Consider the following 27721-nt stretch of genomic DNA (forward strand, 5'->3'; position numbering starts at 1 on the left):
TGTTTAATAACAAAAAATTGTTTTCGCTGTCTAGCATCGCGCGTATCTTTACAGCACAGACGTATGCCACGCTTTCGTTTGTATCTTCGCAAGCTGCTCGTGTATTAATGGTTAATTCATCCTTTTTCAACTGTCGCAGACGTTCTCGAGAAGGTATTGAGGTTGGCAAGATAAGAATTGGAATGAGTGGAGCTGTGCGCGGAGACCACTTAGAGCAATACACATGGCCCGTCTTTAAAATGTCGTTAGTGCATAATTTCTTGCTTGTGCCACTCCAGCAGATTTTCTCCCTCTCTCTCTTTCTCTCTAGATTTTATCGTCTTCTCTTATGTTACGGTATAGCGTCTAACTGTTCCTTAATAATTATCCTCGATCGGGGTAATAAACCACGGACGATAATTGTAATTTGAAATGAAATTCCTGTTTGAAGTCGACAGGGAGAAGTTTAACTAATGTTGGAACATCTCTGGTCGTTCGAAGTACAAAACTGGCAAATAAATTGCGCTGAAATTAGCGAGATATTCGATTATAGCTCGTTGGAGTACCATCTTTTTAGCTGCATGCAAATTTTATAGGGTAATTTACTCACAGTAATTTGTTAAAAATTTCTATTCGCATCCACGTGAGTTTACAATTCAATGAAAATTATACCACTTTAAAAACTTCAACTAAAACCTACCAAAATGCATCTTACACTTTCCGAAGTAAATTTTCTTTATATAAATCTTGGTAAAGTAAATCGTAGCGGTGGAGGGTCGCTTTCATTCATCGATTTCACTCGCACAGCAATGTTGTTTCTGCAAGCCGTCTAGTTTTTTCGACGCCAGGCTATAACCTGCTCCCAACAGGTGCGACATCCTTCTCGATGCACGTGGACGTTCCAGCTACTATCATCGTCAGTGTATAGGCCTGCCACATCTATCACTACCATTACCGCTGGTTCTCCACTCCCAGCACCGGATACCGATCGGACGACTTTCATTGAGAATTTCACCCGCCCATTTGCGGTTCTTTCGGTTCGACCTGCGTCCATTTTTTCCAATTCTTGAATCGAAATTTTAGAAACTGAGTGTGGTTGTCTTCCTTCTTTTCAATTGGATCGTATTATCCACAGGTTTATGTTAACTGAATATTTATTACTGGTAAATTTCGGTGACTGAAATTCTGATTATTCTTTCAAAACGAAAGAATGTGCTATTTTGAAGAATAGAGAAAGAAGAAAGGGATGATAGGAGGAATGCATATAACATAAACTGTAAACAAATGGATTGGAGTAAAATTAGGAGCTAGAAGTTATATTACCAAATTAAGAATAAAATATATTACTACGCTCAAAGTTTCATAAAAATTCAAAGTGGTCAATGAGTTATATTAAACATTGCCAAATTATGAATAAAATATATTACTACGCGCAAAGTTTCATAAAAATTCAGGGTGGTCACTGACCCTCGTTTTCATTGCGAGAGCTAGCCTGCTATCACTTCCTGTCGTTATCAGTTATTCCACTCGACCCAGTCCAACAGATCGTTCGAAAAAACTTTACAGATTTTCATTGCTCGTTGCTCAGTCGCGTTGGGTACTTCTAAGTCGGCGTTTTTTCTTCGTTAAAGTTTTTGCACACCTCTGTCTCTCGAAATGCTGCGTTGAGCAACCACCCCGAAGCGGTGCTGCACGTCGACTTTCTACGTGTGACCGTTGCCCGCCGATCGTTCGAAGATTAGTTACGAAACTAACTCGTTTACCCCGCGCCAACAGCGTGGATCGCATTTTACCCGCGGTATTTTTGCACAATCGCTTCCAGAGAACGCATCCCGATGGCATATCGAGAGAGAAGAGTCGAAATCGCCGAGTCGCGGTTTCTCCTGTGATAATAGCGCGGAAAATGAGCTATTCAGTCACGCAGGTTTCGAAACCGGGATGAGACTGTCAGAATAATTTAATATCGTAATGTTTAGACGGTCAAACAGAAATAGCAAAATTTTACTCGAACGATAGATGATGATCAGAAAGTATTCTTCATCGAACAGTTACTCGGATAAGCTTTCATTAATCTGACTTAAAATTTGATTTCATTTTATTCGGAATTATTTTCCATTATTCCATTTGTTTCAAAAGCTACTTATCTTTTACTCTCCATTCGAAGTTTATGTCTAAATGAAAGTTCTTTGCGTATGAGTATATCTGTTTGAATGTTTGCGCAGATCTAATCTATGTTTCTTTTCTTCGCGTGCAGAAAGAATGCAACAAGCATTCCCAGCTCAATTTCGAAACCATTTCCAGCGCTCCTTCATTCATGCCGCGGTGATATGCTGATTAGGGAAAAGAAACTGAGCGTACGTTCCTCGCGATGACTAAACGGGGGATTTGGTTCGGGTCGCCGCTCCGATTTACATACGCCCAGAGATTTGCATACGTTTATGTAATGGGAAATTGAGAGTGCGTGGGTGTTATGAGTTTCCTTTTGCGTTCGCCAGCAACTCGAACCACCGTTTCACGATGGAGTAATTTGATTGTTGGTCAGTTCCTGTTTTGGTTAGTCCTGCGGACTACTGGTCTTGATCCTCAGTGCTTCTTTGGAGCTCGATAAAAGACACGAGTGTTTTTACATGATAGTATCGGTTAGTGTTTTAATAGATTTGAATAGAACTAAATAGTTTACTGTGCTATCGCTAAATAATTGTTGAATCTTTTGAATGTGGAAATTCAAATACAAATAGATTCATTAGAAATAAATCGTGCTTTTTTCTTGCTCTGGAAAACCCTACAATTATGTAGTATTTATTGTTGCTGTTGAGTGTACCTAACTTTTAGAAGTATTATTAGAATTCAACAAGTGATTCCAACCAGAGCTAAAAGATATTCTTCTGTTTGTTTCAACAAAATGTCTGTATTATCTCTAAGCGCTATTCTAGAAAGCCTAGGATAGATTTTTAAACGTGTAAAAATAGATAAGATCGTTTCTTCTGGTGTTTGAACTTGAGATCTTCCTATGTTTCCAAATTCAAAATGTTTCATAAATTGTCCAACGTGTTTCGCAACTCCAGGAGTAAATTCACCGCGGAAAAATATTTAAGAATACTCGCGTAAACGCTCGTTCTTATTCTTAACATGAGAGATGCGTTTCAACATAGCACGCGTTACGACGCGTATCCTGCGAATAACCGAAACAAACATTGCTCAGTGATGTTTATATTTTCGTATAAAATTCGTGCCGTAATTGTTACTAAACACTGCTCAGCAAAGACTGCGTACGATGTTGCACAACAAAAAAACTTTTCCATGTTTGGCGACATTTGGCTCGAGGACGTTTTTCGCGACGATAACGCGATACCTCGCGCCGCGTGTAAAAATGGGAATATTTGCACAGCCTTCGTGACACGTGGAGTGTCTTCGGCATTGTTCGTGTCCTGTTTCGTAGACAATACACCCGCGTGTCGTGTCAAGGAACGCTCTTCTTCGCCAGAAAGTTTATCGTTCAATGCTGCGACGCAGGTTGCACTTCTTTTTTTAGGAGTTCTTGTCATCTTAAACTGAACGACACATGATATCGCCACACGGAAAAACGCGTAGATTCTTCGTAAATTGGAGTTTAACAATTTATAATATATCGACATTGTCGAAGGTATTTTGTTGGACTTTGATTGATCGAATGGGAAGTAAAGCTGGATCTTATATAATCAGAGTAATATTAATTTAAATATTAAATTCTTGTGCCTCATGAAATTTTTTATGGAATGTAAACTTCTTATTATTGTTATTAAAAAATGAACAAGGTGAATATGTTTGACTCCTGATAATACACTGCTAAATGCATCGACACTAGGGTTCAAACCTGTTTATTATGTAAATAAGCAAACAAATAATTCAAGAAAAGATACTGTAGGATTATACTTTTTAACAAAACACAAATAGCATGGAATATATTCGAATTGTTACTTTCAAATGAAAGTACACATCAATACAATTAAAGGTGAAATCTTGCAACTTGTTATCAAAAAATAATTTTAAATGCACTTTGGGAAAAACCCTTTAATTCGCAGCAATCTCATTAACTCATTTGGAGGTGGACGATACTAAACGTTGGTCATTTTGTGCGTTTCAGGACCTGTTCTCGCAGCTCCAGTTCTCGCAAGAGAGCGCTTTGCCCCCCGACACGCTGCGCCGCGCACTCGCGGAGAGTTTTCTGGATCAGCAAAGGTTCCAGCTCGGATTCATGGACGACGCGGCGGAATGTTTCGTAAGTAGCAATTACATAGCTCGTTCCCTTTGTCCTATTACGCGCGAGCAGCCTAGTCGATGTGTCGACACGCCGCACGCGAATCTAGGCAAAACGGGTTTTCGTCCCTCTCGTCCGACCAATAGCAATTTTACTCCAACTTGGAATGCCGATAGATCGATTTGTCGAATTGGAACGCAGCTGGTAAAGACGCGGATTAAGCGTTGAGTCGACCAGTGGACTTTTATAGAAGAAAGTTTGAAAATTCTTTGACTCGAGCTCGAACGAGAGTGAGACTTCTTGCATTTCGCTTAGACGGAATCTAGAAATGTAATCGATGTGGAAATAAATAGAAAGTCCAGTGAATGAAAATTAAAATTAAATACCACAATTTTTTGAAGCGACAAATGAATTATTAGACTTTGTTAATTAATGATGTGTCAAGCTAAAAGTCTATTAATCTAAGTAGCGACAAATGTTGGGAAACGCAGTAATACATGATAGTTAGCGACTATAAAGGAGAACTGGTTCAGCCGTTAGAGTACTCAGGATCGCAAACCGTTCGGAAAATCGCCTCCGCACGATGGAAATCGCGATTCGAGTAGCGCGAATGTCGAAGGAGAGAGATTTATGCCTGCGCTGATATTGGCGCGTGTAATAGCCAATAATTCTTTGGCATAAGCAAAAACCTCGATACACGTATGTACATCGAGTCTTTCGTTTCCTTAGTGCCCATGCGAAACGTTATACAATACGTAAATACGTAATTCGAAAGTTTACAGCAGAACGTAATTCTTACAAAAATGAACAAAACCAGACATCTGTTAGGAATTCATAAGTTTAAGAAATCCGCTATTCTATTGAAACAAAAAATTTGAACAGGGTTACGATATTCTTCGCAATACATAATTTGTTAAACTGTCTGTTAAATTGGACAAGCTCATGAATAATAAATATCTTCGGGAGTAATGGGGAGACATCGTGTAAAAATTTAATTTGCAACAGTCGAGCTGTTTGAAATTATCATAGAACCTAGTCATCTTCACAATCTGGAATAATAAGATAAATTTACTTTCCTAGCAAGAGCATAAACAACCCAATGAAAGAAAAATTATTCTGAAGTAAACTTAACTTGTATAAAGCACACCATCGACAAGTCACATACACAGACACAGATTAAAAGACTATAAATTATGAAGCATGAGGGTCGACGTAAATTAAAACAATATTACCTTCTCAGATTTCAAATTCTACATGTTTCGAGCATGCGATCGATACTCCTGTACCACAGTGGTCGTAAATTCTCCTACACTTTTGCGATGTATGCAGTTCCTGAGAGAAACGATTTCTAGCAACGCAACAGAAACACCTTAAGTACGGATTAGTTACGTTTCGCTATTCAAATCGCAGCGAGCACGCAGGAATTCATAATTTGCGGTCATTGGACACGCATACAATCTTCCAGGAACGATTAAGCGCAGAAGAATATAGAACAAATGAAACCCCAGCGCAAAAAGTTCCCATCGATGTACCCACTTGTTAAAATCACTGTTATCGATGATTACTCGATGACTTCTATTTTTAGCAGTTTCATAACGAACCGAGGCGCATTAACGTAATTCTCGTTGCAGGAAAACATTCTTCTGCGTATACACCTGCACATCGCCAGCGGGGAAGCCGAGGACATGTGCAGCGCGAGACACTGCGTGCCACACCAGAAGTTCGCCATGACGCTCGTCGAGCAAAGCGTTTGCGGAGCTTGCGGTGCCACTTCGGAACCACTGCCTTTTACACAGGTCAGTCTGATCGATGTTACTCGCCACGCTATGATAACAGCACGATACGTGAATAAATAACAAGATTTGTCAACACCTGTACCACCTCAGCGTCTTCTTCGAATAGATGAAAGGTCAAAGGGTGTTCTTCAATTTCACTATTTTAAATAAAATTTATTAATGGTAATAGGATTGAGTCAACATCTGAACCATCTTCCTCAGCGTCTTCTTCGAATAGATGAAAGGTCAAAGGGTGTTCTTCAATTTCACTATTTTATATAAAATTTATTAACGATGATAGGACAAATCATTTGTTTGTCAGAAGCAAACGTCAGAAACGTTTATTTTAAAAATCATAAAATGAATATATGTCTATTTCAAACTTTCTTTGGTTCCTTAACGTATGAATTGTAATCACGTCCATACACGGGCACCATGCATTATGATTTTGCAAAAGTTGGGAGGCTGAAAGCAAGAGTGTGTCGCTTTAATGTTACATTCTAGAGGGTGTAAGGGAAAGTTGAACATCCTTTATGAGAACGAGAAGCACGTTACTCAACGTCCAGTTAGTATCCGCGAATGTAAATACCAAGTGAAACTTTTATCAGCAAGAAACTCTTCGAAGACTTAGGTACATTCGTAGATATTTCGTACTCGAAGACACTACATTTCTGCAACTCTCGGACGCTCTACCAATAAAAATCGCCGCGTTGATGGCTGTCCTCGCGGGCACTAAACGTGTTTCTTGCGAAACTTTCCATCTGGCTTCAAGGATAGAGTCGGCAATACTGATTGGAATAATAGCTTGTTTTGTAAAAGTATATTCGACGTGACAACAGTCTATAAAATGCTTTCGACCGAAACTTAAATTATTTTTAGCCCTTTGCACTCTGCGCCATTACGTTGAGAAATGTGCAACCAGGAATCGCATTACATAAAATAATCTAACTTTGGAAACGTGTCTTTTTTGGTATTATTAGACTTGATTAAAAATTCTTATAGCTTTCTTGAAGCGTTCACACCACTGCAAATGTAAAGTATTTATATTAGTATATTAATACCCACGGCTACAGTAATGTATATGTTATTGTCTCTAAATAATAATGAGATATAGAATCAAACAATAATTATTTACACCTTAGAAACTTTATGGAATATAAAGGAAAAAATATCTTTCAGTATTCTTCGTCTTCTATGTCCCTGAAAATTTTGTTTATTATTAACAAGGAAGACTCCCAAGAAAACAAAGGTATGAGTACTTTATAAAGTTTGTCAAGACTACTATCAAATAAAATTCTCCATGAAAGCATCTGTCGACGCGATTTTGCACCACCTAGTCGCAGCTTTTCAGTTTCCCATGTTCTCGCAGGTAAAACTAGAAAATTGCTCGAGAAAACCTGCCGTTCTTCTGGTAGAACCAGGTCTTTGGTTCCATTGTTTGCTTCCAGGAACCTCGAAATCGACACGCTCAAGGGTGGCGCGGGTTCGTTTGGCGGGTGGACGGGAAAGTAAAGGGAAGTTGGCCCCTTTGGTGGGTTTAAACGATTTAAGCGACTTAGCTAAGAAGCCTAAGTGCGTTAAGATACTGAACGACCGAGTCGCCGCCGTGTAAACGGATTAGGATTTCAACTGATCAGGATTTGACGGCTCATTGGCGGCGACCGACGGGGTGAAATGGGAGGGAAGGAGTTTGGAGGAGAACTATCGGATCAAGGGATACTATTTCACGCGATAAACTCGGGACTCGGTTCAGGGACGCGCGAAGCTGGCTTGGAATTGATAATGGCTTCTTGAATCAGTTGTGGGAGACAGTAGTTCGTATGACAATTAATTAATTCTTTGGGAGTTCGGAGTGTCCAGGTACACGTAATTTTTAAAATGGTTTTAATATGAAGTAGTATAAAGAAAAAAGAATATAATTTTGCACAGCACTATCGCTGGATAGTGCTTTTAAATATATATATTTTATAAGTATCCTTTGTTTTGAAATCTGATGGATCTTCTGGAAGAGAGGTGACAGAAATTGTTGCAAATAGCGTATACAAAATATTATCTGAGTGCCACGTGCGTATCCCACTGTGTGCGAAAGGGTTAATTAAATTTCTAGTTACCAGCATGAAACTACTTCCGGGGAAGTTTGAGTAGAAGAAAGTAGGAGCACCAGCCGCGAACAAATGCGATAACGAAAGTCGCATTTCTCCTCCAGTACTTTATAGTTACACTTTTTCTGTAATAAAATTACACAATTTTCCGAGAAGTTCGCGGCCAACGCGTCGAGGGAAATTGTATTTCCATTGCTGGTTGCGTGGTCTCTGTGCGTTCCTACTTTTTAAGTAATTTCTTTTATAAATCCAAGTTTTTCTTGCCTAGCACTAACTGTAACGTTATTTAATTCTTACGAAATTATTATATTTGAAGTTACGAATTTTATACTCGATCGCTATGGAGGAATTATTTATCCTTGACATCTTCTTAGATCAAAATACCGTAAGCTACGTTTCTGGTAGATTTAACCAAGCAAAAGTCAGTACTTCGTTGCCCAATCAGGCGCACAATTACGCGGGAAAATTGGACGTGCTTCGAGGTACGCAAGAACAAAAGCAATGCCCTTTCGAGCACGTATATGGTACGTCGGCCGCATAATCGAGTCCAGAGCGCAAACAACTCACGTGGGTGGAGTTGGTTCTCCCTTCTTGCGCTCGTATCGACTGTTGTCGGCCGATTGTAAAAACGTGAAACTCGTTGCAATCTCGTATCGGTCATGGCCGATCGCTTTTACCGCCTTCCGCTGGCTACCAGCTCCGAGGAACGATCCACGATCAAAGGGAGAGTTCGGAGAGAAAACTTTCGATCCCACAGAAGCATTTCTCCGTAAGCATATAATTAACGAATAGAGATCTCCAGTTAGACAAGAATTTTTCCCGTATTTATTACCTCAAACTTATAGCAAACTTCGACGTATCTAGTGCTTTCCATGTCGAGTGTCTCTGGTTGCGCAATATTTTCATGAATAAACCAATATTTCACGGCCTTTACGCGACTCGTGACAAGAATTATGGCCCTAGCTGGAACAATGTCGTTCCTCGCATAATAACAATGTTAAAAATATTGAATGGATTGATTTCTTATCTGGCTTCGAGTGCAGGAAATTTCCCTTGGATACGCGTGCATTTAATGACGCGAGTTGATCTTGCTAGAAACCGGTACTCTCGTTCTTGTTCATAGACGGTGAAGGAATGAGAAGGTTTTACAAATTCTTCGGTCCTTGGAATTTTGTTTGGCGTCCAGGTTGATGAATCATTATCCCTAGAAGATTTGAAGAATTGGACTCTTGATTCAATTTTTTCTTCAATTATTCAATTCTTTTAATTCTTTCTCGATTATTTTCAATCATTTTTTTTCCTTCGGCTGTTTGTTATTTTACGGTTTGCATCGTTATTTTTTGTTCCAGATGGTTCATTACGTGTCAGCGTCGGCATTGACGTCGCAAGCGAGGCAAACGCCGCCGAATGCTCGAAACAGCTCGGATCTCTTTGGTCAGCTCCTGAGGAAAGCTGGAGGAATGGGTGACATCAGGGACTGTCCGGTGAGTAAACGCCATTTCAACGAACGAAAGGGTTTCCTGGGATACATTCCCGCCGGAGCGTGTAAAAATTTCTTCACCGCGAGCGATTCACGGCTGGTGCACCTTGAACGTTAGTTCAGGTGGCCCGAGTTCGATTCATCCCGCTCGCAAGATCAGGTACACTCTCCTTCGGCCTTTCTTGGGAATAATATCTCCCGGGCGTAGACTTTCTCTTTGAAGTGGAACGATGACTGTTGTCGAAGACCACCGGGTATATCTCGTCTGTCGCGGATGCTGCGCGTTGCGATTGACATTCGGTGGAACGGAAATTTCTCAGAGTTCCCGGATATTAATAATTGATAATTACGATGGATAATTAATTGGCAACTTTTCCGGATAGCTACGGTCGCATAGTTCAACGTGTTTTTCAATACTTCGATTCTGTTGTATTGGATATTATCACGGGGAATTATTATTATTATTGTGTCGCAATGTTTGTATTCTTTATTGAGAATTTATATTTCTCATCCAGAATGATGCATGTTCACATATCTATACGTGTACTCGACTTTTCCAGTACCGTTTTAATTTCATTGGAGGTGGGAAGAAGATCCTTTATTTCAACATCGCGGAGCTTCTTTCACCTCGACTGAAACGCGATGGCCTTGTAGAGATTTTTTTAATTTAAATGAATGTTTCCAAGAAGTTAAACTGGAATTACTTCCCCATCCAGAGGATTACGAACGAGATGGAATAAACTGCACGATAATGAGTTAAAGAAACTCCTTTACGAATAAAGGCACAAATGTGGCATAACAGATGTGAAATGAAAATTTTATGATGAAGTACTCTAAATATTTTAGACTCGAACAGAACTAAAGTTGTTCATTTTTGTACTGTCAAGCATACAAGTCAAATAAATAATATCGAATGTGATTTTTGAAATTGTTCAGAGTTCCTGTGGAGCCAAAATCCAAATATGCAGAACGCTGATGAACAGACCGGAAATCGTTTCGGTTGGAGTTGTATGGGACAGTGAACGACCATCGTTGGAGCATATCATGGACGTTTTCGCGACCGTGGGAACGTCCCTTCGGCTGAGCGATGTTTTCCACAGCGTCGTGGACTCCCGGTGGGGTGCCTCGACCGTGCACAACCTCGTAGGAGTCGTCACTTACTACGGAAAACATTATTCCACCTTCTTCTTCCATACTAAATTAAAGGTGAGCATCTGCTTCGCGCTTCCAATTATCCCAGCAAAAATAATATCTTACTGGTCGTTATTTAACTACTAGATGAACATTTTATTAATTTGAATAACTTAATTTCACGATGTATATTTGTTTAAATTTATTTAATCTGATAGAAAATTATCTTTCACTGTATGTTTGTATGAATATTATATTGGGGGCAGGATAAATTCAACTACAATTCAATAAATTTATATACTATGCAATCATTCGGTATCATGTTTAATTCTTAATGTTCCATTATTTTATTAAAAGCAACTAACTGTAATCAGAAATAATTTGCTACAAAGCTGATTTCCCAAAAAGGTCTAAATAATCCACGATTCTAAATGTTACACAATACTTCATAAATAGTTGTGTTATAATTTCTAAATGAGGCACGGACAAATTACAATGATGAAGAAATCTTTCTTACTTCATCTTTAAATACGAAGTGTGTTAATCGTGCCGCAGGTCTGGATTTACTTCGACGATGCCACCGTGAAGGAAATCGGTCCTCGTTGGGAGCAAGTCGTGGAGAAGTGCAGGAGAGGTCGATATCAACCCCTGCTCTTGTTGTACGCAACCCCTGGTGGAACACCAGTTAACACGGAAAACGCTCCCAAGACAGTGACGCCTTTTCCAAACGGAAATGGTCTTAAGACGCCACCGAAGAATAATGTTCGCCGATCGATCACTCCCAGTCCAGAGAAACCATCGATCAACAGCACCGCTAGACGTGCCATTACCCCCAATCCTGATAGTCCTCCTCATCCTTACACTCAGCGGAGGATCTACAGCGATTATCAGAACCTCACCGACATCCAGAACAACATCTTCGGGAATCAAGTAAGATTTTAAAAATTTCTAATCGCACCGATTCGAACGATTTAAAACATCACTCGACTTTCACTTCAACTTTGGCAAAACACCTATCGTTTTGGACATCGAATAAAAATTGCATTCCAAGGCCTCAAAACTTTTAATATAGAATCTGTATCAGAAATTCTCACATGAGCCAAATATTTTTCTTGACGAACATTGTTTTTTTTCTCGTTATAAAGGGTGTGGACGTAGTCGATGGCGATGCAGAGTCGAAGTACATCAGTCGACGAGCGGTGGAAACCGTGATGCAACAGCAGAAGAAGCAGCAGATGCAGCTGACGCGTAGTTTGAGTGCAGGATCGACGCCGCAGGACGGCATCAGTATTCCGGATCACTTGAACGTGCCACGAAGACGAGATTCTGGTAACTGGTCGGGCGATCGGAACAGCGCCTCCTCGAGTTCGTCGACGACGATGGACAATCCGTATCTGTACATCGTGAACAAAATGCAGAGGAACTCGGGGGTGCCCAAGAGCCCCACCAGCAAGTCTGGAGAACTCTCCAGCAGCAGCAGTGGCCACTACGATGCTGGATACGATTCGTACTCTTTGTCTTCCACGGATAGCCTTCCGCTTCAGCAGGGCCTGAAACACAATCTGCAGGTACATATTCGGAAACCTTTATAGTTTGCTAAAAACCCCCAGTAGTGAAAATAATTCATTTTGTAGTATTTTTGATAGAAAAAGCTATAGTACAGCTTGTTATTTCACGTGTGATACTCGAATTCATCAGCAATATTTTGTTCAATGTAGCTTGCTCAGATCCCAGAAGGCTACCAGGCCGCGAATGGCGACGATTGCGAGCGTCTCTGCAAGGAAACTGACGCGCTCTTGGATAAATCCCGAGCTGCAGAGGATGCGGGCGACCTTAGCACTGCGGTAGCTCTGTGCAGTGCAGCCAGCAGCAAAGCTAGAGCAGCCATGGACGCGCCATACAACAACCCCCACACGATCACGATAGCGAGGATGAAGCATAACACTTGCGTCATGAGGACGAGGAGCTTGCACAGACGAATGCTACAAGAACAGGCGACGGCTAATGGTGAGAAAGAAGGTAAGCTACGTAAAAGTAATTTAAAGGATAAATAGTAAGTGAATATAAAAGAAAAAATAATTAGCTATCGAAAACTTAGCATACACTATACAGTGAAAGACTTATTCAGATTTCAAGCTTGGCATTCAAGCATAATATGCTTTATTATTTTTCTGTTCAATTATTCGTTTGAATATATTAATTAATAGTTTAAAATATTCCAAAATCACTGAGTCCAAAAATGCATTTTTAATTTCAGAAGGCGCCCCGGAAGGTAGACATTCCCGAGAGAACAGTAAATCCGGCCAACACTCTCGACAGAGTTCGAGGGACAAGGGAAGCCATTCCAGGCAGAACAGTCGCGAGCTTCTGGTAAACACGCCAGCAATGATCGCGGACAAACCTGCCTCGAAGAGCATCGAGATCTACGCCACTCTGCCGAAGAAGAAGACGCTAAGAAGCAAGGCTACAGCCGTGAACGTGATCGAGGACGAGGAGTACATGCTGTACGATCGACCAGTTCAAAGGACAGGCTTGTTTAGTCGCGCGAAACGCTGCGACGACGACAAGAAGGACAAGAAGCGCGCTCGAAGCGAGGAGAGGAACAAGAACGTCTCGAAAGACTTCTCCATAGCCCCGTCTCGATTGTCGCCCTCTCTGAAAGGGACGAAAGCTGACAAGCCTAAAGAAACTGACACGGCTGTCAATAACGCTCGAAACTCCCAGCAGAACAACGCCAATGGGGAGCAGAAACAAGGGAAGAAGCAACACAAGATACGCAGGAAACTGTTGATGGGTGGATTGATCAAGAGGAAGAACAGGAGCATGCCGGATCTGCGGGAAGGACAGGACAACCAGACGAACACCAGCGTCGAGGGGTCCTCCAACACCTTGCCGAAGCAGTCAGTGGACGATTCCAGCGTTGGATTGAAGGGCAACGAGGTTTGCCAGTCTCTGAGCGGTTACTTGTCAGAGGGACACTTGGAGTTCACTGGGAGCAACAGCGGTAACCCCAGCAGCACGGGCAACCCGAATCTGGAGAGAAGTCGTCTGATGAGGAAGAGCTTCCACGGCAGCGCCGGTAAAGTGTTACACGTAGCGAAGGTACCCCCACCTCCTCCGCTCAGGACCACTTCTCAGCTTAGCAAGTCTAAGTGTTCGGGTGAAGTGCACAACGAGCAGCAATCCGAGAAATCGGTGTACCCGTTGTCGGAGGGACAGTGCCCGTCCAATCCACCTCAGGAGCAGAATGGATCCTATTGGAATCACGTGAACACGGGGAATTCTTCCAACGGGATCAACAGGAGCGGCAATTACGCCGACTATTCCGCAGAATCCCATTCTTTGCCGTTTTTACCTACCTACGGTATGGAACAGAGCGCTGCCAACGTTCCTACATCGTGCCAATCCAATTATAATAACAAACCTCGGATTCAAGATGACGTGGTGCAGTATGCCAACGGAATCTTGTACGAGCCAACGTTCGTGGTTACTCGAGCAGACGTGCACAACGAACAGAGTCCCGTGAAGCAACCGAGCCAAGTTGAAATGCTGCCTCCGTATCCTGAAAACGGAAACGTGTCTCATTCGAGGCAACCCAGCGAGGACTTCCCTCCGCCTCCGTATCCTTCTATTCACTCTGTGTCCCATTCGAGGCAAGCCAGCGAGGACTTTCCACCCCCGCCACCACCAATCGACGATACACCGAATCATATCCAAGAAAACCAACAACAGTATCAGCAACAACAGTACCAGCAGCAGCAGTACCTCCAACAGCAATACCAGCAGCAACAGACTGCTATTCTCATGCAGCAGCGTCAGCAACAGTTGGACAATCAACAGATCAGTACTTTGTTGACGCAGTTGCAGATTAAAAGGGATCAGATATTGGCTTCCAAGGCTAGAGAGGAGAGAAGGCCAGAGGACCATGACGAAGACGAGAAGTCAGCTAGCGAAACGTGGCTTCGCGAGTTGCAGGCTAAACAGGCGGAAAGGAGGATGAAGAAGCAGAGTCCTTTGGATCAGGATATTCCGAAAGTGAGGTGTTCTGCTCCGATGTCAGGTTCGACTGTTGCGAGGCGAACCAGCGATTTGATGATGAACAGTTTGGGGCAAAGTTACGAGCAAGCCAGTCGCGACGTTCCCGATTGCCCGCGAGTCGTTTCGTCTGTTAAGGACATGGCGGCTAGGTTCGAGCAAATTAAATTGCAGCCTGCGGCGAAAGCTGAACCAGACCAGAAGATTTCTGTTAAACAAAACATCAACTGCGTTTCGTCGTCTCCCTTGGTGGACATGTCCCAAGACGTTCAGCAGCCAGAGGAGTCGAGACCAGTGAAGCTTTCTTCGGAAAACTTGGCAACCTTCTCCAAACCTGAGACTTCTTCGAGCCAGTCCGTTCTGAATTCGAGCTTCGAGTCGAGTTCGAGTCAGAACACGTTCGTCTCGACCTCGGCTCCCACCAACCCCGTTAACGCTCAGCAGAGTGGACTGAACGCCGCCATTATGTCCATGTCTCTGACTCTGCCGCACGAGAATGGTCTGCCAGTGGATTATCCTGAAGATGACATCAGCGAAGTTGCCATGCAGAACACTATTCAGAATACGACGATCCTGCCCAGCGAGGAGGACATCGCTCCGAGAAAGGTGAAACGACGGATAGGGAAGAAGAAGAGCGTGTCGTTTTGCGATCAAGTCGTCCTCGTGGCCACTGCCGAGGACGACGAAAAGGACTCCTATATCCCAAATCCCATCCTCGAGAGGGTTCTACGATCGGCGATGAACAAGCCAGAGACTGCCCAAGTATTGAGAGAGATCAGAAGCTTGCAAGAGGCGGAACTGAACCGTGAGAATTGCACTGCCATCAAATTCCAACAGCAGACTCTTCCTCTGAAGAGCGAGGCTGACAGCGTACCTGCGACTCCCTATCAAGATCAACTGCGAAGCGTGAACCCTATACCAATACCTGACACGATCAAGCCTACTTTCGGTAGACAGAACTCGAACGAATCGGTGGGATCGCTGTCGGAGAAGAAACACTGCAGTCCGTACGTCAACGAAGGTCAGGACGTCGTCAGGGAGACTTATTCGGGAATATCGAATGTTTCTAAGCCTCCCACCTCGTACTCTCCTCAGTTGCAGCAGCAAATAAGGTACTCGCAGAACGGGTATATGCCTTATTTGCAATCCCAGTCGACGTATCCTCAGACTCAGACATCTCATCCGAGGAATCAGACTATTCCCATCTCGCAGACCCAGAAACCAGCTAGCCCCTATCCCACCCAAATTCACGGGCAGTACGTTCAGAACAACGTGCAACAGCAGAAACCCGTGTGCCAGAAAAACACCTACCAAACGTACTACCAGCTGGAGCAGCAGCACAATCAGATGAACAAGCAGATGTCGCAGCAACAGCAACAGAACATTAACCAGAGGATCGCGAATCACAACGCGAGTCCAATAACAGTGCAGCACTCTCAGCAGCAGTTCGCTTATCCAGCGAACCAATCGCCGAGCCCTTATCAGAATCAGTACACCACCCACAGTTCCTATCAGGGTTATCCCTATCAGACCGTTCCTCAGCAGAACAGGATGAGCCAGCCGTTGCCTCAGTACCAACCGCCCCCTAATCCGCCGACCAACAACTATCAGCAGCAGCAGCAGCAGCAGCAGCAGCAGCAGCAGCAGCAGCAACAACAACAACAACAACAACAACAACAACAACAACAACAACAACAACAACAACAACAACAACAACAACAACAACAACAACAACAACAACAACAACAACAACAACAACAACAACAACAACAACAACAACAACAACAACAACAACAACAACACCAACAACAGCAGCAGCAGCAGCAGCAGGGTGTGCAGAATTATCAGCAGAGGCACGAGAATTATCAAAGAGCTCCGCAAAAAGCTGACCAACAGAATATCTTGGCGCCCAATCAGACCTACCCGAACCCGCTACAGAACGGTCAGATACAGTCCAACATGAAATACCCCACCTATCAGCATCCGCCTGTGTCGAAACAGAGCAAGCAAATGCACTTCGTGTCAGCTGGCAAGGGCAACGCGACGATTGCTCAAACTCAGTCATCTTTGCAGAAACCCGTTGTCGGAAGCGCGGCTAGAACCGCGCCGTGTCACCTTTGCAGGAAGAAGCAGGTAACCGAGCCTGCCATCTACTGCTCTGACTGCGACTTTTACATGTCCCGTTTCCGGCCGAAGAACTGAAGTCGCGGCCACAAGGAACTATCACCCAGCGCGTCGATTTTAATGAAACTTGACATACAGGTAGAGTATTGACGAATATTAGACACGTATTTCTTTTATGTCGGGTGATATTCTTTTTTAAAAGGTGAAACTACCCCTGAAGTTGTGATCCATATACCTGGTTAATTAAATTTCTTGCAAGCTAACGGCGATAGAAAAAAATGTTTAATATAAAAGAAGTTTAATTTTTAACAAACAATAACATGTTTTTGATATAAATCGTACCGAGACACTGGCGATTACGTCGCTTTTTTATAAAAGTTTGTAATAGAACATGTTTTGTTAGCTGAAAACTGGTCAATTTAAACAACAAGCCAGTAAGCACAATGTTCAACGGGTGAAAACTACCCTCAGAGGGTGAATGACCTATTTAATTAAAATATGTGTCTAATGTTTTTCAATGCTCTACTTGTATATCAAGTTTTATTACAACGTTCCTTGTATGTTTTGTTCACCGGAACGTTTATCAACGTTTTCCGGCGGATTTTACCATTGTTGCTTCGCTACTTTTGACGATGTTGCACAGATTAATCTAACTATCGGAAACGGCAGCGAGTTCGTATATTTAATTTAAATAGAGCTTGTAGACAAACCCGCAGCCGATGTAATGGAAATAGCGAGAAGCCCTGGCCTGCTTTGTACAAAGTTAAGATTAGATGTAGACCTTGTATCATTGGAGACCTTCGTCGAGCAGCTATTAATTATATTGTATTATTGACGATGTATCTAGCGTCGCTTGTAATTTATGGTAGATCGTGTAGAAAGAATGTATTCGAGTTTTTTCCGCGTTTATTATACAACAATTGTTATTTCGCGCTTAGGTTACGCTTCCTTTTTTATTGTTTATTACATGCTTCTCTTCTTTTCTGTTGTACATACGATTATCCCCGCGGTACTGTTTAAGTTTCTGTATAAATTCGACGTTTTTAGCTAGATTTAAGTTAGATTTAAGAGAGTTAGGTTTCTAGGAGCGAGCGTTTCAGTTTTACGCACACGTTTGGCTCTACATGTGTACTTCGTTCGCGAGACAGATTGTCAGAATTGTGATACTAGCCATGCTACATAGAATTTTATCGTTAAACGTAGAGAACCGTATCGAGGGCCGCGCTGAAGATTAGTCGCAATAAAGAAAAAAAAACGCGTAAACGTAGAGGAGAGCGTGGAGGGAATATGATCTCTGATGAAAGCGTGAAGTTTTATTTTATGTTGATAGGCGTTGATGTTATACATATAAATATATATTGTGTACTTAACGGTTACGTTACATCAATACGATTGTCTACGTGCTAGATCGATGTACAAATCCACGATTTTATACATTTTGTATGAGTATTTTGTTTTAGAAATACTTGATTTCCTCCCGTATGACATTGAATAAAGCGCTGTCAGAATACACTTGTACAAAGTGTTTCATTCCCTGAAACCACTAATGCCTTAAGTCGAAGATTTTCATACATTTACAACGTATACTGATACCGAATTTCACAAAATTATACAAATTATACAAATATATTAACATTTCATGTATCCAGGGTTTTTTTTTTAAATTATTTAGACCACGAGTAAAAAAGTAAATGAATCAAGATGGAAAGCAACGTAATTTTAAATGAGTTTTGAAAGAGTTTGGAAACCACTGCTTTAAAGGCTAAATCGACCAAGACGTTTTTATAGATATGTAATCGCTATAAACGTTAACTACAAAGTAATTAGACTATGTTTTACCGTCGAAAAAATTTATTCGCGTTCGTGGAAAATTTATACAAAATTAAGTAGTATATTCATACTACTTAATAGTATATACATGGCAATTCAACTAATTCCACGGGTTGCATTTATTTTGTGGATTCATGGAGCTGTTCCGTGGACATTTGTAGGTTTGCGAGAACGCAGCCAGGTTCGAAAGTGAGCCTATTATGCGATACTTTGCTGGACTATGCTCGTCATTGTTGACTATTTCTGTTTCGTACTCTGGTCTCATCGATGAACACCAGGACTATGAAATTGAATTATGCTGATTAGTCGAGGAGCCTTCAAATAATATTTGTTGAGAAATTAGCATTCGACGTATGGTAAGTAAATTAACTTCCTTTTAAAGTTTGTTGCAAGTATACGGTTCCAAAGCTTTGAAAAATAAATTGCAAAAATTGACGACGAAAATGTTGAATTCTATTAACGTAGTGCTAAAATGTTTAGAATAATGCTAAAGTATTTTGTATATTTAATTGCACGTAGTGTAACTTACGTTTGCGAAAGCTAAGAAGAACAACTCGTCGTTGGTAACGTCTTCTAATCCAGGTAGCTTCGTTTCAGGTTTCCCTTTGGTCAGTTTTTTGTAAGCCGAGTAAGCTACTTGCAAACCAACCGAGTCTGCCAAGTTTTCGTCCTTGGTTAAATTACCATCCAGCTGAATAGAATTCAATTTTGTTATTGCGAAAATCGAATATTGAGGAAATGTGTACATAGCTTCAAAGGTGAGTTTCAGGTAGAGAAAAATAATTGAAGAGGTTTATGTTTACATTTATCGTGTCCTTGTTCCTGATTTACATGCGTTTGTGTTATGCAAACAATATTTGTTTAAAACTGATACGTTCATAGAGAACCACTAAGTGCTTCTGAGAGTAAAATAATTATTATTGTTTACTGATCTTGTGTCCTGGGATATTGTAGTATGAACAAGCAATGGAATTTGTGCATTTTACAAGGCCTCAAACTTTTACTTTAGGCATAACTGGGTCAATGAAACGCCTACGCTTTTATGAAACACTCTGTATCACTTTCAACTCGATACAAATGAAATAAAATAATTGAATTTTATTTTTGCACATTTTAAATGAACGACTCGATGTTCTTTGAATAACTGAGAACTCTTTTCACTAATATAAGAAATAATTTTAGAAAGAATAGTGGTCAAATTTACCTGAATATGGTTTCCATCTTGGTCCATGGAATCAAGAGTATAATTACCATATTGATTTATGAAACAGGTCGCTCGATCTTCGTATTCGTCCAATACGTCCTGAGAAATCCACGAAGTCTTGTAGCCGTCGGTATCGTATTGAATTCCTAAATGAATAAATTATAGATCATTTACTATCAAATTATTTAAATTTATAATACCGATATCGGTGACGATACCTTCGTTATCCAAGCTATGAGACAATTCGTGTCCGATTACAAAACCAGTTCCTCCATAATTAACTGCGCTAATAGAACACACATTCGTCAATATATTTAACCACCAACATACAAAGTGTGGAATAATTTGATCAATGATACCTACTCTGGCAATAGTGGCGTGAAATATGGATCTTGCAATTCTGCGGCTGGTATTACTAAACAAATTAAATAATCATTGACTTGGGGATGTGAAATGCATTAGTTACCATTTTTTATATACAACATTTCATTACTTTTCTGTTCAATGATTCGTTTATATTTTCAGCTTGAAAAGGTTATTATCGTTAAGCTACTAATTTAATTTACAACAATCTCAAGAATTAAGAGCAATTATTTTATTTACCGAGATACTTACATATAGCGTTAACCGTTTGAGTGTAAAATGCGTTAACGGTTATAGGATAATCTAACCACCTAAATAGAAGCGTCGAAAATGATTATTTATTGTATTTTATTTCAAAGCAAATATTTAAGGGAAACTCACTGGGTTCGTGCAACAGGTTCTAGGAATTTCTTTAGACTAACCACCAGCTCGTGTTTATCACAGTTTAAAATATTTTGGAAATAGTCAGTGCCTATCTTCAACTGCGAAAAAACATAAGAAATGTAAATTCATAGAAATTTTTGACCGTTAATTTTTTGTATTTATTATAATTGATCAGGATGCATTACCCCTTCGTAGTATTGAATCATATCTTGATCGTTCTTGTAGAAGTCAGGATATCCGATCTGGGTTTCGATGTTGTCCAATTTGTGCGCCAAAGTTTCCTTCATGGCTTTCGATACCCAAGATGTATGCATTATGCGGTGCCTCAGTTCTTCTTTTATTTTTTTAACCATTTCCTTTGTCTTGAAATAATGAATAAAAAATTGTCAGCCCTGTACCCTGCCTTAAGGCTTCCATCAGTTAATATTAAATATATTTATAAAAAATAGAACTACAATCGTTATTTAGAATAATAAAGATTGCAATGTTGGGTGAGGTGTGATTTAATGAAAAATAGAATTTACCTTCTCGATAACATCATTGGGAATATACTCTTTGACGAACATGTACGAGACTGCGTCCTTCATTTTCATGTTGATCACGCAAGATTCCCATCTGGAAACGAATTCAACGTCGATTCTTTTTTTCATAAAATTGGAACAAAAATGAGAAATATCCTTGATGCAAGTTATATTTAATATTAATAGCACGCTGTACTAGACATACCAAGAAACGACCCGTTTGAGGTAATAACTAGACGACTTGTTTGATGAAATAATGATACGGTGAACGAATTAATCAATCTTGTCGCATGCGATCTGATAAAATAAAAACGTTATCTTTCCTGAGGATGATCTCTAGCCCAACTTGATCCATCCCGATGATATCAGAGAAGAGAAATTCAACGATACATGACACAGAAATGTTCAAGGTCTCTCGAGATCACAGAGCTCTCTAGAATGCATGCATTGTAACCATTATTTCTGATCTAACATAGCCTTGACAATTGTTTGCCTTGTGTATCATTAAAGTTTCTGTTTTGTTAATAATCCGAAGAGTTAAATTTATAACCATCCATTTTGAAATACGATTCGAATTCAACATTTTATTTAATTGATAATGGATAAGTCTATGTTATAATCTACTTGTATAAATATTCAAATGCAAGTACGATATATACGATAGTGGAATAAAAATACCGAGGCGTATAGTTGGAAATGTTATACGACGAAAAGGAACTATTGAACCGGATATCCTTCATCTCTTGCGTGGTAAACTGCAGAAATTTGTCCACCATGTTCCATTGGACATAATTTACTGGAAAAAGAAAACCGATGTAAGTAAGAGTGGCATTTAGAACATTTACTTAAAACATTTAGCTAAACCTCAAGGTACTTCGAATTGTTACTCGAAACATTTTCTCTAAACGAGAATTTCGCCTATTTGTAGCACGAATGACCAGAAAAAAAAAGAAACATTAAATCGCGATATGGCGGTCACGTAACCATTCCAGCTGCGGTCAGGGAAACAACGGATACAAATGGCGAACGTAAATTACTATTGTTCGTACAGTTTGTGTAATTACAGAATTACCAAGCACACGTCGCGAAGTGTTTCCAAGCAGCCTCGCCAGTTTATGGAGGAATTCCGGGTTGTACACCACAATTGGTTCGGACGCGTTTATACTGATATTAGCCAGCATGAACACGTGTTGTATCTCTTCCAGGAAGTTGATCTACAAGAATTCATCATAAACCTAGTACATCGTGTCGTTCGCCATCATTATTTTCAATTGCGTGGTACTAGTCGACGAGTCATACTGACTGTGTTATTTTCGATTTAAAGAAATCATCACGAAAATTGAGTTGAAAAAATGGCGACTAGTACTAGTTAGTCTCAAAAGTGACATTTTGATTGCGATTTGTGGTAGGCTTAGTTTTGAAGAGTTGTGAATTTATTTGTTATCTGACTGAATGCACTTGTGTTTCACAATTATTTTCTTGCGTTTACGTTTTTATAGTATTGCAAGGTTGACACCGTTACTCGAGCGAGAAACTTCTGTATACGCCGACAGAACTGAATGATTACTTGCTTATTTTATCATTTTTCCCTTGGTAAACAAATCAAGATATTACAATGGATAAACAAATAAAACATAATAAGTAGTAGGGATTCATTTCTGTTTAGACTTCTTATGCTCGTTCATACTTTCTTGCTTTGAAAAAATTATAATTTTCGTATTTGTAGGTTGATGCTTCAAAAAATTGCTGCAATAAAAATGCATCTTTCGAGAGAAAATAAAAAGTGGCCTAATTTATACACACTACCAATCCTCCGCAGCATGTTTTAGAAGATAAATATACATACGACCAATAACGACAGAAAACTCAACTTTGCATTAGTTTAACAAACAAGATATATGGATGTCGAAATTAATTATGTTACTTTTGACGTGGCAGCCTTAAATCCGAGACTGTTGTACCATTCTTGTAGTTCCCCGATTGTCATTTTTTTATAGTTATCGTTAGCCAAGTGTGCTTCCTTCCCCGTTTCGATGATCTGTGAAAACAGAAATGATTGTATCGAGTGTTCAATTACAAATCATATTAAATGTTTAAGTCGACCTACAAACGCGTTAATCATTTATTTTAGCTACAAGATCTCGTACAGTACTTATAAACGAACAGAATGATTACTTGTAGGAGTTCTATCTCAAAGTTCACCAATTTTGAGACGTCATTGATCAGCTGGGTTTGAGGTAAATCGTACCCCTTCCCTTTCGCGAAAGCTTCAGCTATACGGTACAAGCCAAGAGCATACGTGTCGTTATCGTTGAATATTTTACTCAAATCTCTCTTAGTCGCTAAGGGATACTCAGTGTCCTGATCTATCTGCAATTGTACGGAATCTTCTGATTAATAACACAAGAATTAATTACCATTTTCGTTGTCAATTTATACTTTTTTAAATAAATGAATCACTAACTGTGAGCACGTATCTTTTCGTGTTATTCTGATCAGCTTCGTATTCAATGTTGTAGAAGGCACTGTTGCCAATCAACCGTATGTAATGCTTGTCAATTTTCTGCCAAGAAATTTTGTTAGAATTCCACTCTCTAATTGGCATTGCTATTGGCCACCCACCAGTGGAGTCCAATATGTCTTGAATCGGTTTGAGGCCTTTTCTTTCGATCGCATCTGTTGGAACGTTGCAAAGTAGCATTTTACACGAAACGAAATACGATTAATTGTCTTTAAATTGCTCGTAATCGCATCATTCTATAGATTTAATAAATTAATCTTCGTATGTGTTCCTCATACTCGCGTACGCTACGAGTGCGTAGAGTTTCATCATGAACGATACTACGAAATTAATTTCATGTTTGTAAACTTTTTTGACGCGCATACATCCATTTTTCTTACCTACGTTCATGCAGGAGCGATAGAGTTTCCTGGCCGATCTCACAGGCAGAATGTCAGCAGGTTTATCGCGTTGCTCGAGGACATCTAATGAAAGAAGTTTCAAAGACAATTGAATACATTCAATGCAAAGAATCCTGAACGATAAATTGCGTAATTACTGTTGGTAAATACGAGCGATGCGGAAGAATGTTTATTTTTAGTTTACGACGTTTCGGTCAACTTTCTTCGTAACTTTCTTTACTTTCTTTGCCTCGAGACATTTTATATTATATTTTACACATATTCGACACATAAATATCTAATCATTATGTAATATTCTTAGTTTATGTCTTTTGTACACTTCCGAAATTTCAATAAAGCATTGGATGATTCGCATTTTTGTTATTCAATCTCGCGAAGTTCAACAAGTAACACTGTCTGCTTGCCTTTGACGCGTTTGTACGTATTTTCCATGATGATCTGATCTTCAGACCATTCGACCTCGTTGTCTGGTATAGGATTATGCTTCTCCCATGAACCGCAGGCGTATTGATAGAAATTTTCACAGGGATCCGCGGACGAGTCTCTGCTTTCCAGAATTTTCCTAGCTGTGGCACACGAGGAACGTTAAAATGAAAAAGTTAAAGCAGCACAATTCCATCCTTTTACACAATGCTAATATACCCCACAAAAATTAAGAAAAATTGCATTTAGGTATTTGTTTATGTGTATTAAAAATGGCACAGCACGAGGTTCTTCAAATTCAAGTTTAATGATCCACTTCTCTTGGAAAGAGGGAGGTAGTGTATTTATTCTATTAGAAATTACAGCCTGCAAACAATTTTTTATAGACTCAATACGAAGTTACATGTTCATAGAATAACCACATTTAAAGAAATTTCCATATCTTTATTCTTAAACATTATATCGCTGCAAAACCAAGCGACCTTCTTAAAAATGGCCCTTTGATCAAACGCATGGTGTGCCATTTTTAATCAGCATATGTCTACAACCAAAAAAATATTTTCTCGATCTCCAAGACACATATGAACGTAATCTAAAAGGAAAAGTCTGGACTTGCATTCATTTCCTCAAAATTAATTCCCAAAGAAGGCTCCACTTTGGAGCAATTTATCTGCCCTCGAACAGTCACGTAACTGCCATCATCACCTTGTGCTCTGCGACGAGCAGAAGGCAGTAAAACTTTGTTCGATAATGGCATTCATTTGCAAAAATGGTTGTAACTTATGTAAATGTTACGTCACCGGCGTAGCCATACCGATCTGGTTGCACGGACCCGTTTCGCAGATTCTCTGCTCTCGATCCTCGCGGTAGTCGTGTTTCAGACGCGCATCCGTGTCGTTCCTAGTACTCGACAGCCTCCAGATTTTTGCGATCGACAGTGTGGCCGGCGCCGCTGCCGCGGCTGTTAAGTGACAGCTGCATTAACAAACAATAAAAAAAAAAAAAGAGAGGAAAATAACATCGTCAGATTCATGAATAATTCCTTCCGCGTATGGAGCAACCAAAGTGGAGTAGAGTGACAGAGTTCAGAGAAAAAACACGTCCCCCGTCGCAACGCCTTCTCTGTTTCAGTGTGATTAACATGTAAATCGCGCTATACATTACTTGCAACAATATACCTGCGTGCCATATTACTTCAATTACGTAACGGATATTCATTGAGATTCACAAAGAAATAACAGTTGATCAAAGGAAGCTTTACTTGATGTGTCGAGATTGATAGTGCACAGCGTGATTCACGTGTCGATCATGCTATACAGTATTGCGGCAACACTTATACTATATTGTTTGTATTATGTATAGATTTGCGTGTCGAGAATTTTAAATAAATCGTGACTCCTCTGTGAGTCATTTTCGAAATACAAAAAATTATTGACTCGTCTCCAAAACGAACGTGCATTACTAGTTCGAGAAATGGGTTTCCCAAAAGGTAGGTATCAAAGCCTGTATAAACCTATTAAAAAATAAAATTCTAAATCAATCAAATAAATAAAAAACAGCATCGAATGTTAGAGACAAAAATAAAATAAGATTCTAATTTTAATTCTAAAGCAAAAGACCAACAAATCCAATAACTCGGAATACTTTGCCTTTTCTAAACAACCCGCATACAAGTTTCATTCGCTTTTGCTTTAAATTCATCTGCTTCTTAGCCACGTTGTAGTTTGACCGTGGTATTATCGACGATGATTCACTGCCATGTACGTTAAACGAAATGCCATGGAAAGAATTAAATCGTTAACGCGACTTCTGATCGATTTTATTCTTGCGCGATCACTTACATTAGCCACAGGAGCTGCATGGTTGTCGAAGGAGTGAAGTCCTGGACTGATCAATCGAGACGAAGAGCTGTCCAAAAGTCGCAAAGCAGACTGTCTTTCTCCAGCGAACGCGTCGCTCGGGCGTTCTTTTTGGTTTGGTCGGGTGTTGGGATCGTTATGCAAGATTAATTACCGAACAATATTCTGTGAAATGAATCAGTTGTCATCGGGACACGTGAGGAATAATTGATTCCGCGATCGTCGTGTTCGCGACATCCGGATAACTAGTACACACTGAGTCAATTCGTTGCGAGCCTTATCGTCGACGGGTTTTTATCATTCTTTCGGTGCACACAAACGATTACTTCCGAGCAGGTATAATAATTTTCCTTCGTATTCATTATTGAACGCTGCATAGTAATTTTAGTATCACTTTCTGGTTGCTTTTATGTTGATTTTCGTTTTAATAATATGGGACACGAAGAATAAAGAAAGTTTTTGTAAAAAAGTAAAGTTAAAGAGTAAACAATAGTCTCTGATATAATGTTTTACATATTGTAATATTAAATTTGTTAGAAGGCGAATAATTTGTATTGTTAAAACTCAACGTTGATAAACTTCACGAGTTTGAGTGTTGATTGTTACTACAAACCATATCCTACAGGCTCTTTTCGGAGACACTTTTATTTATTGAAACAATGATTCTAAATTCACAGAAAAATATTTTAATATACAGGTAAGTTTATGAATACTTATAAATATTTAAAAATTCAATTGAAAGTGCACTAAATCCTGCTCAGTCTCGACAATTGATTAAGATGAATGTCACTGTCAAATAGATACATGGAACATAGATTGTTTATTGTAGTAATAGTTTAAGATGTAATTTTCTCTATTCTTATTTATAATTGCACATACTGCTACCACATAAACAAGTCTTAATTATGAAACAGTCATACCAAGGGGAAGTTGAATGCATTGCTATAATAATTCTTTTAACAAGTTATATCTGTTCTGATCAGTTAAATACGGTTCCTATAACACGAAGGAGAGTGATTTTGAGTTCTATATCGACACACTAAACTATTAACCATCTTGGTTTTGAGTAAAGATTAATTAAAATTAAATAAATCGAACGGTGCTCAAATCGCTCCCCAACGTGGTTGCGATTGATATCGCCATCTCGCGGTAGATAGACCGAACTAATTTCGGTGTTTGGTCAGCGCCTCTATCGGGAAAATGCCCAAGTTTGTCGTGGAATAGTTTCTTTTTTTTAACGCTAGATGGCGCCATTTGTATACTTTTAAAATAAAACTGCTATAAAATTGATTTTAAGACTCTAATACGTAATAGTGAACTCGTAATGTTTGATTGGCACATCAAAATCGATC

The 27721-nt window shown here is 39.9% G+C and overlaps 2 protein-coding genes across 7 annotated transcripts in view; one reads left to right on the forward strand and one right to left on the reverse strand.

The window, feature by feature from the left end:
* LOC128889197 (protein split ends) overlaps positions 1 to 18378 on the forward strand; it is a 101529-nt gene extending 83151 nt beyond the window's left edge. For 4 of the 5 annotated variants that reach the window (XM_054146608.1, XM_054146609.1, XM_054146611.1 and 1 more), the window contains 8 exons: positions 4103 to 4237; positions 5848 to 6012; positions 9443 to 9577; positions 10510 to 10779; positions 11260 to 11634; positions 11850 to 12272; positions 12423 to 12723; positions 12962 to 18378. In XM_054146608.1, coding sequence (XP_054002583.1) covers positions 4103 to 4237; positions 5848 to 6012; positions 9443 to 9577; positions 10510 to 10779; positions 11260 to 11634; positions 11850 to 12272; positions 12423 to 12723; positions 12962 to 16941 — 5784 coding nt within the window. In that variant the 3' untranslated portion in view covers positions 16942 to 18378. The remainder of the gene's footprint in view (positions 1 to 4102; positions 4238 to 5847; positions 6013 to 9442; positions 9578 to 10509; positions 10780 to 11259; positions 11635 to 11849; positions 12273 to 12422; positions 12724 to 12961) is intronic. The other variant, XM_054146612.1, reaches the window with a different exon arrangement.
* A 406-nt stretch (positions 18379 to 18784) lies between these two features.
* Positions 18785 to 26637, reverse strand: LOC128889205 (neprilysin-4-like). 2 transcript variants are annotated; one of them, XM_054146637.1, is made up of 18 exons: positions 26352 to 26633; positions 25325 to 25485; positions 24492 to 24653; positions 24067 to 24150; positions 23630 to 23841; positions 23341 to 23535; positions 23090 to 23203; positions 22238 to 22379; positions 21844 to 21961; positions 21169 to 21259; positions 20830 to 21006; positions 20642 to 20742; positions 20513 to 20571; positions 20261 to 20312; positions 20116 to 20183; positions 19898 to 20043; positions 19223 to 19384; positions 18785 to 18973 (listed from the first exon to the last, which is right to left on the reverse strand). In XM_054146637.1, exons 1-18 carry the CDS (start codon positions 26369 to 26371, stop codon positions 18794 to 18796), a joined length of 2244 nt encoding a protein of 747 aa, XP_054002612.1. In that variant the 5' UTR covers positions 26372 to 26633; the 3' UTR covers positions 18785 to 18793. The 2 variants fall into 2 exon arrangements, with proteins under 2 accessions (XP_054002612.1, XP_054002613.1); XM_054146638.1 differs by lacking the exon at positions 18785 to 18973 and having other exon boundaries at positions 19257 to 19347; positions 26352 to 26637.
* Positions 26638 to 27721: the final 1084 nt, after the last annotated feature.

The sequence above is a fragment of the Hylaeus anthracinus genome, unplaced genomic scaffold (assembly GCF_026225885.1).
Source record: "Hylaeus anthracinus isolate JK02 unplaced genomic scaffold, UHH_iyHylAnth1.0_haploid 11997, whole genome shotgun sequence".
In the NCBI taxonomy this organism is placed as follows: Eukaryota; Metazoa; Arthropoda; class Insecta; order Hymenoptera; family Colletidae; genus Hylaeus; species Hylaeus anthracinus.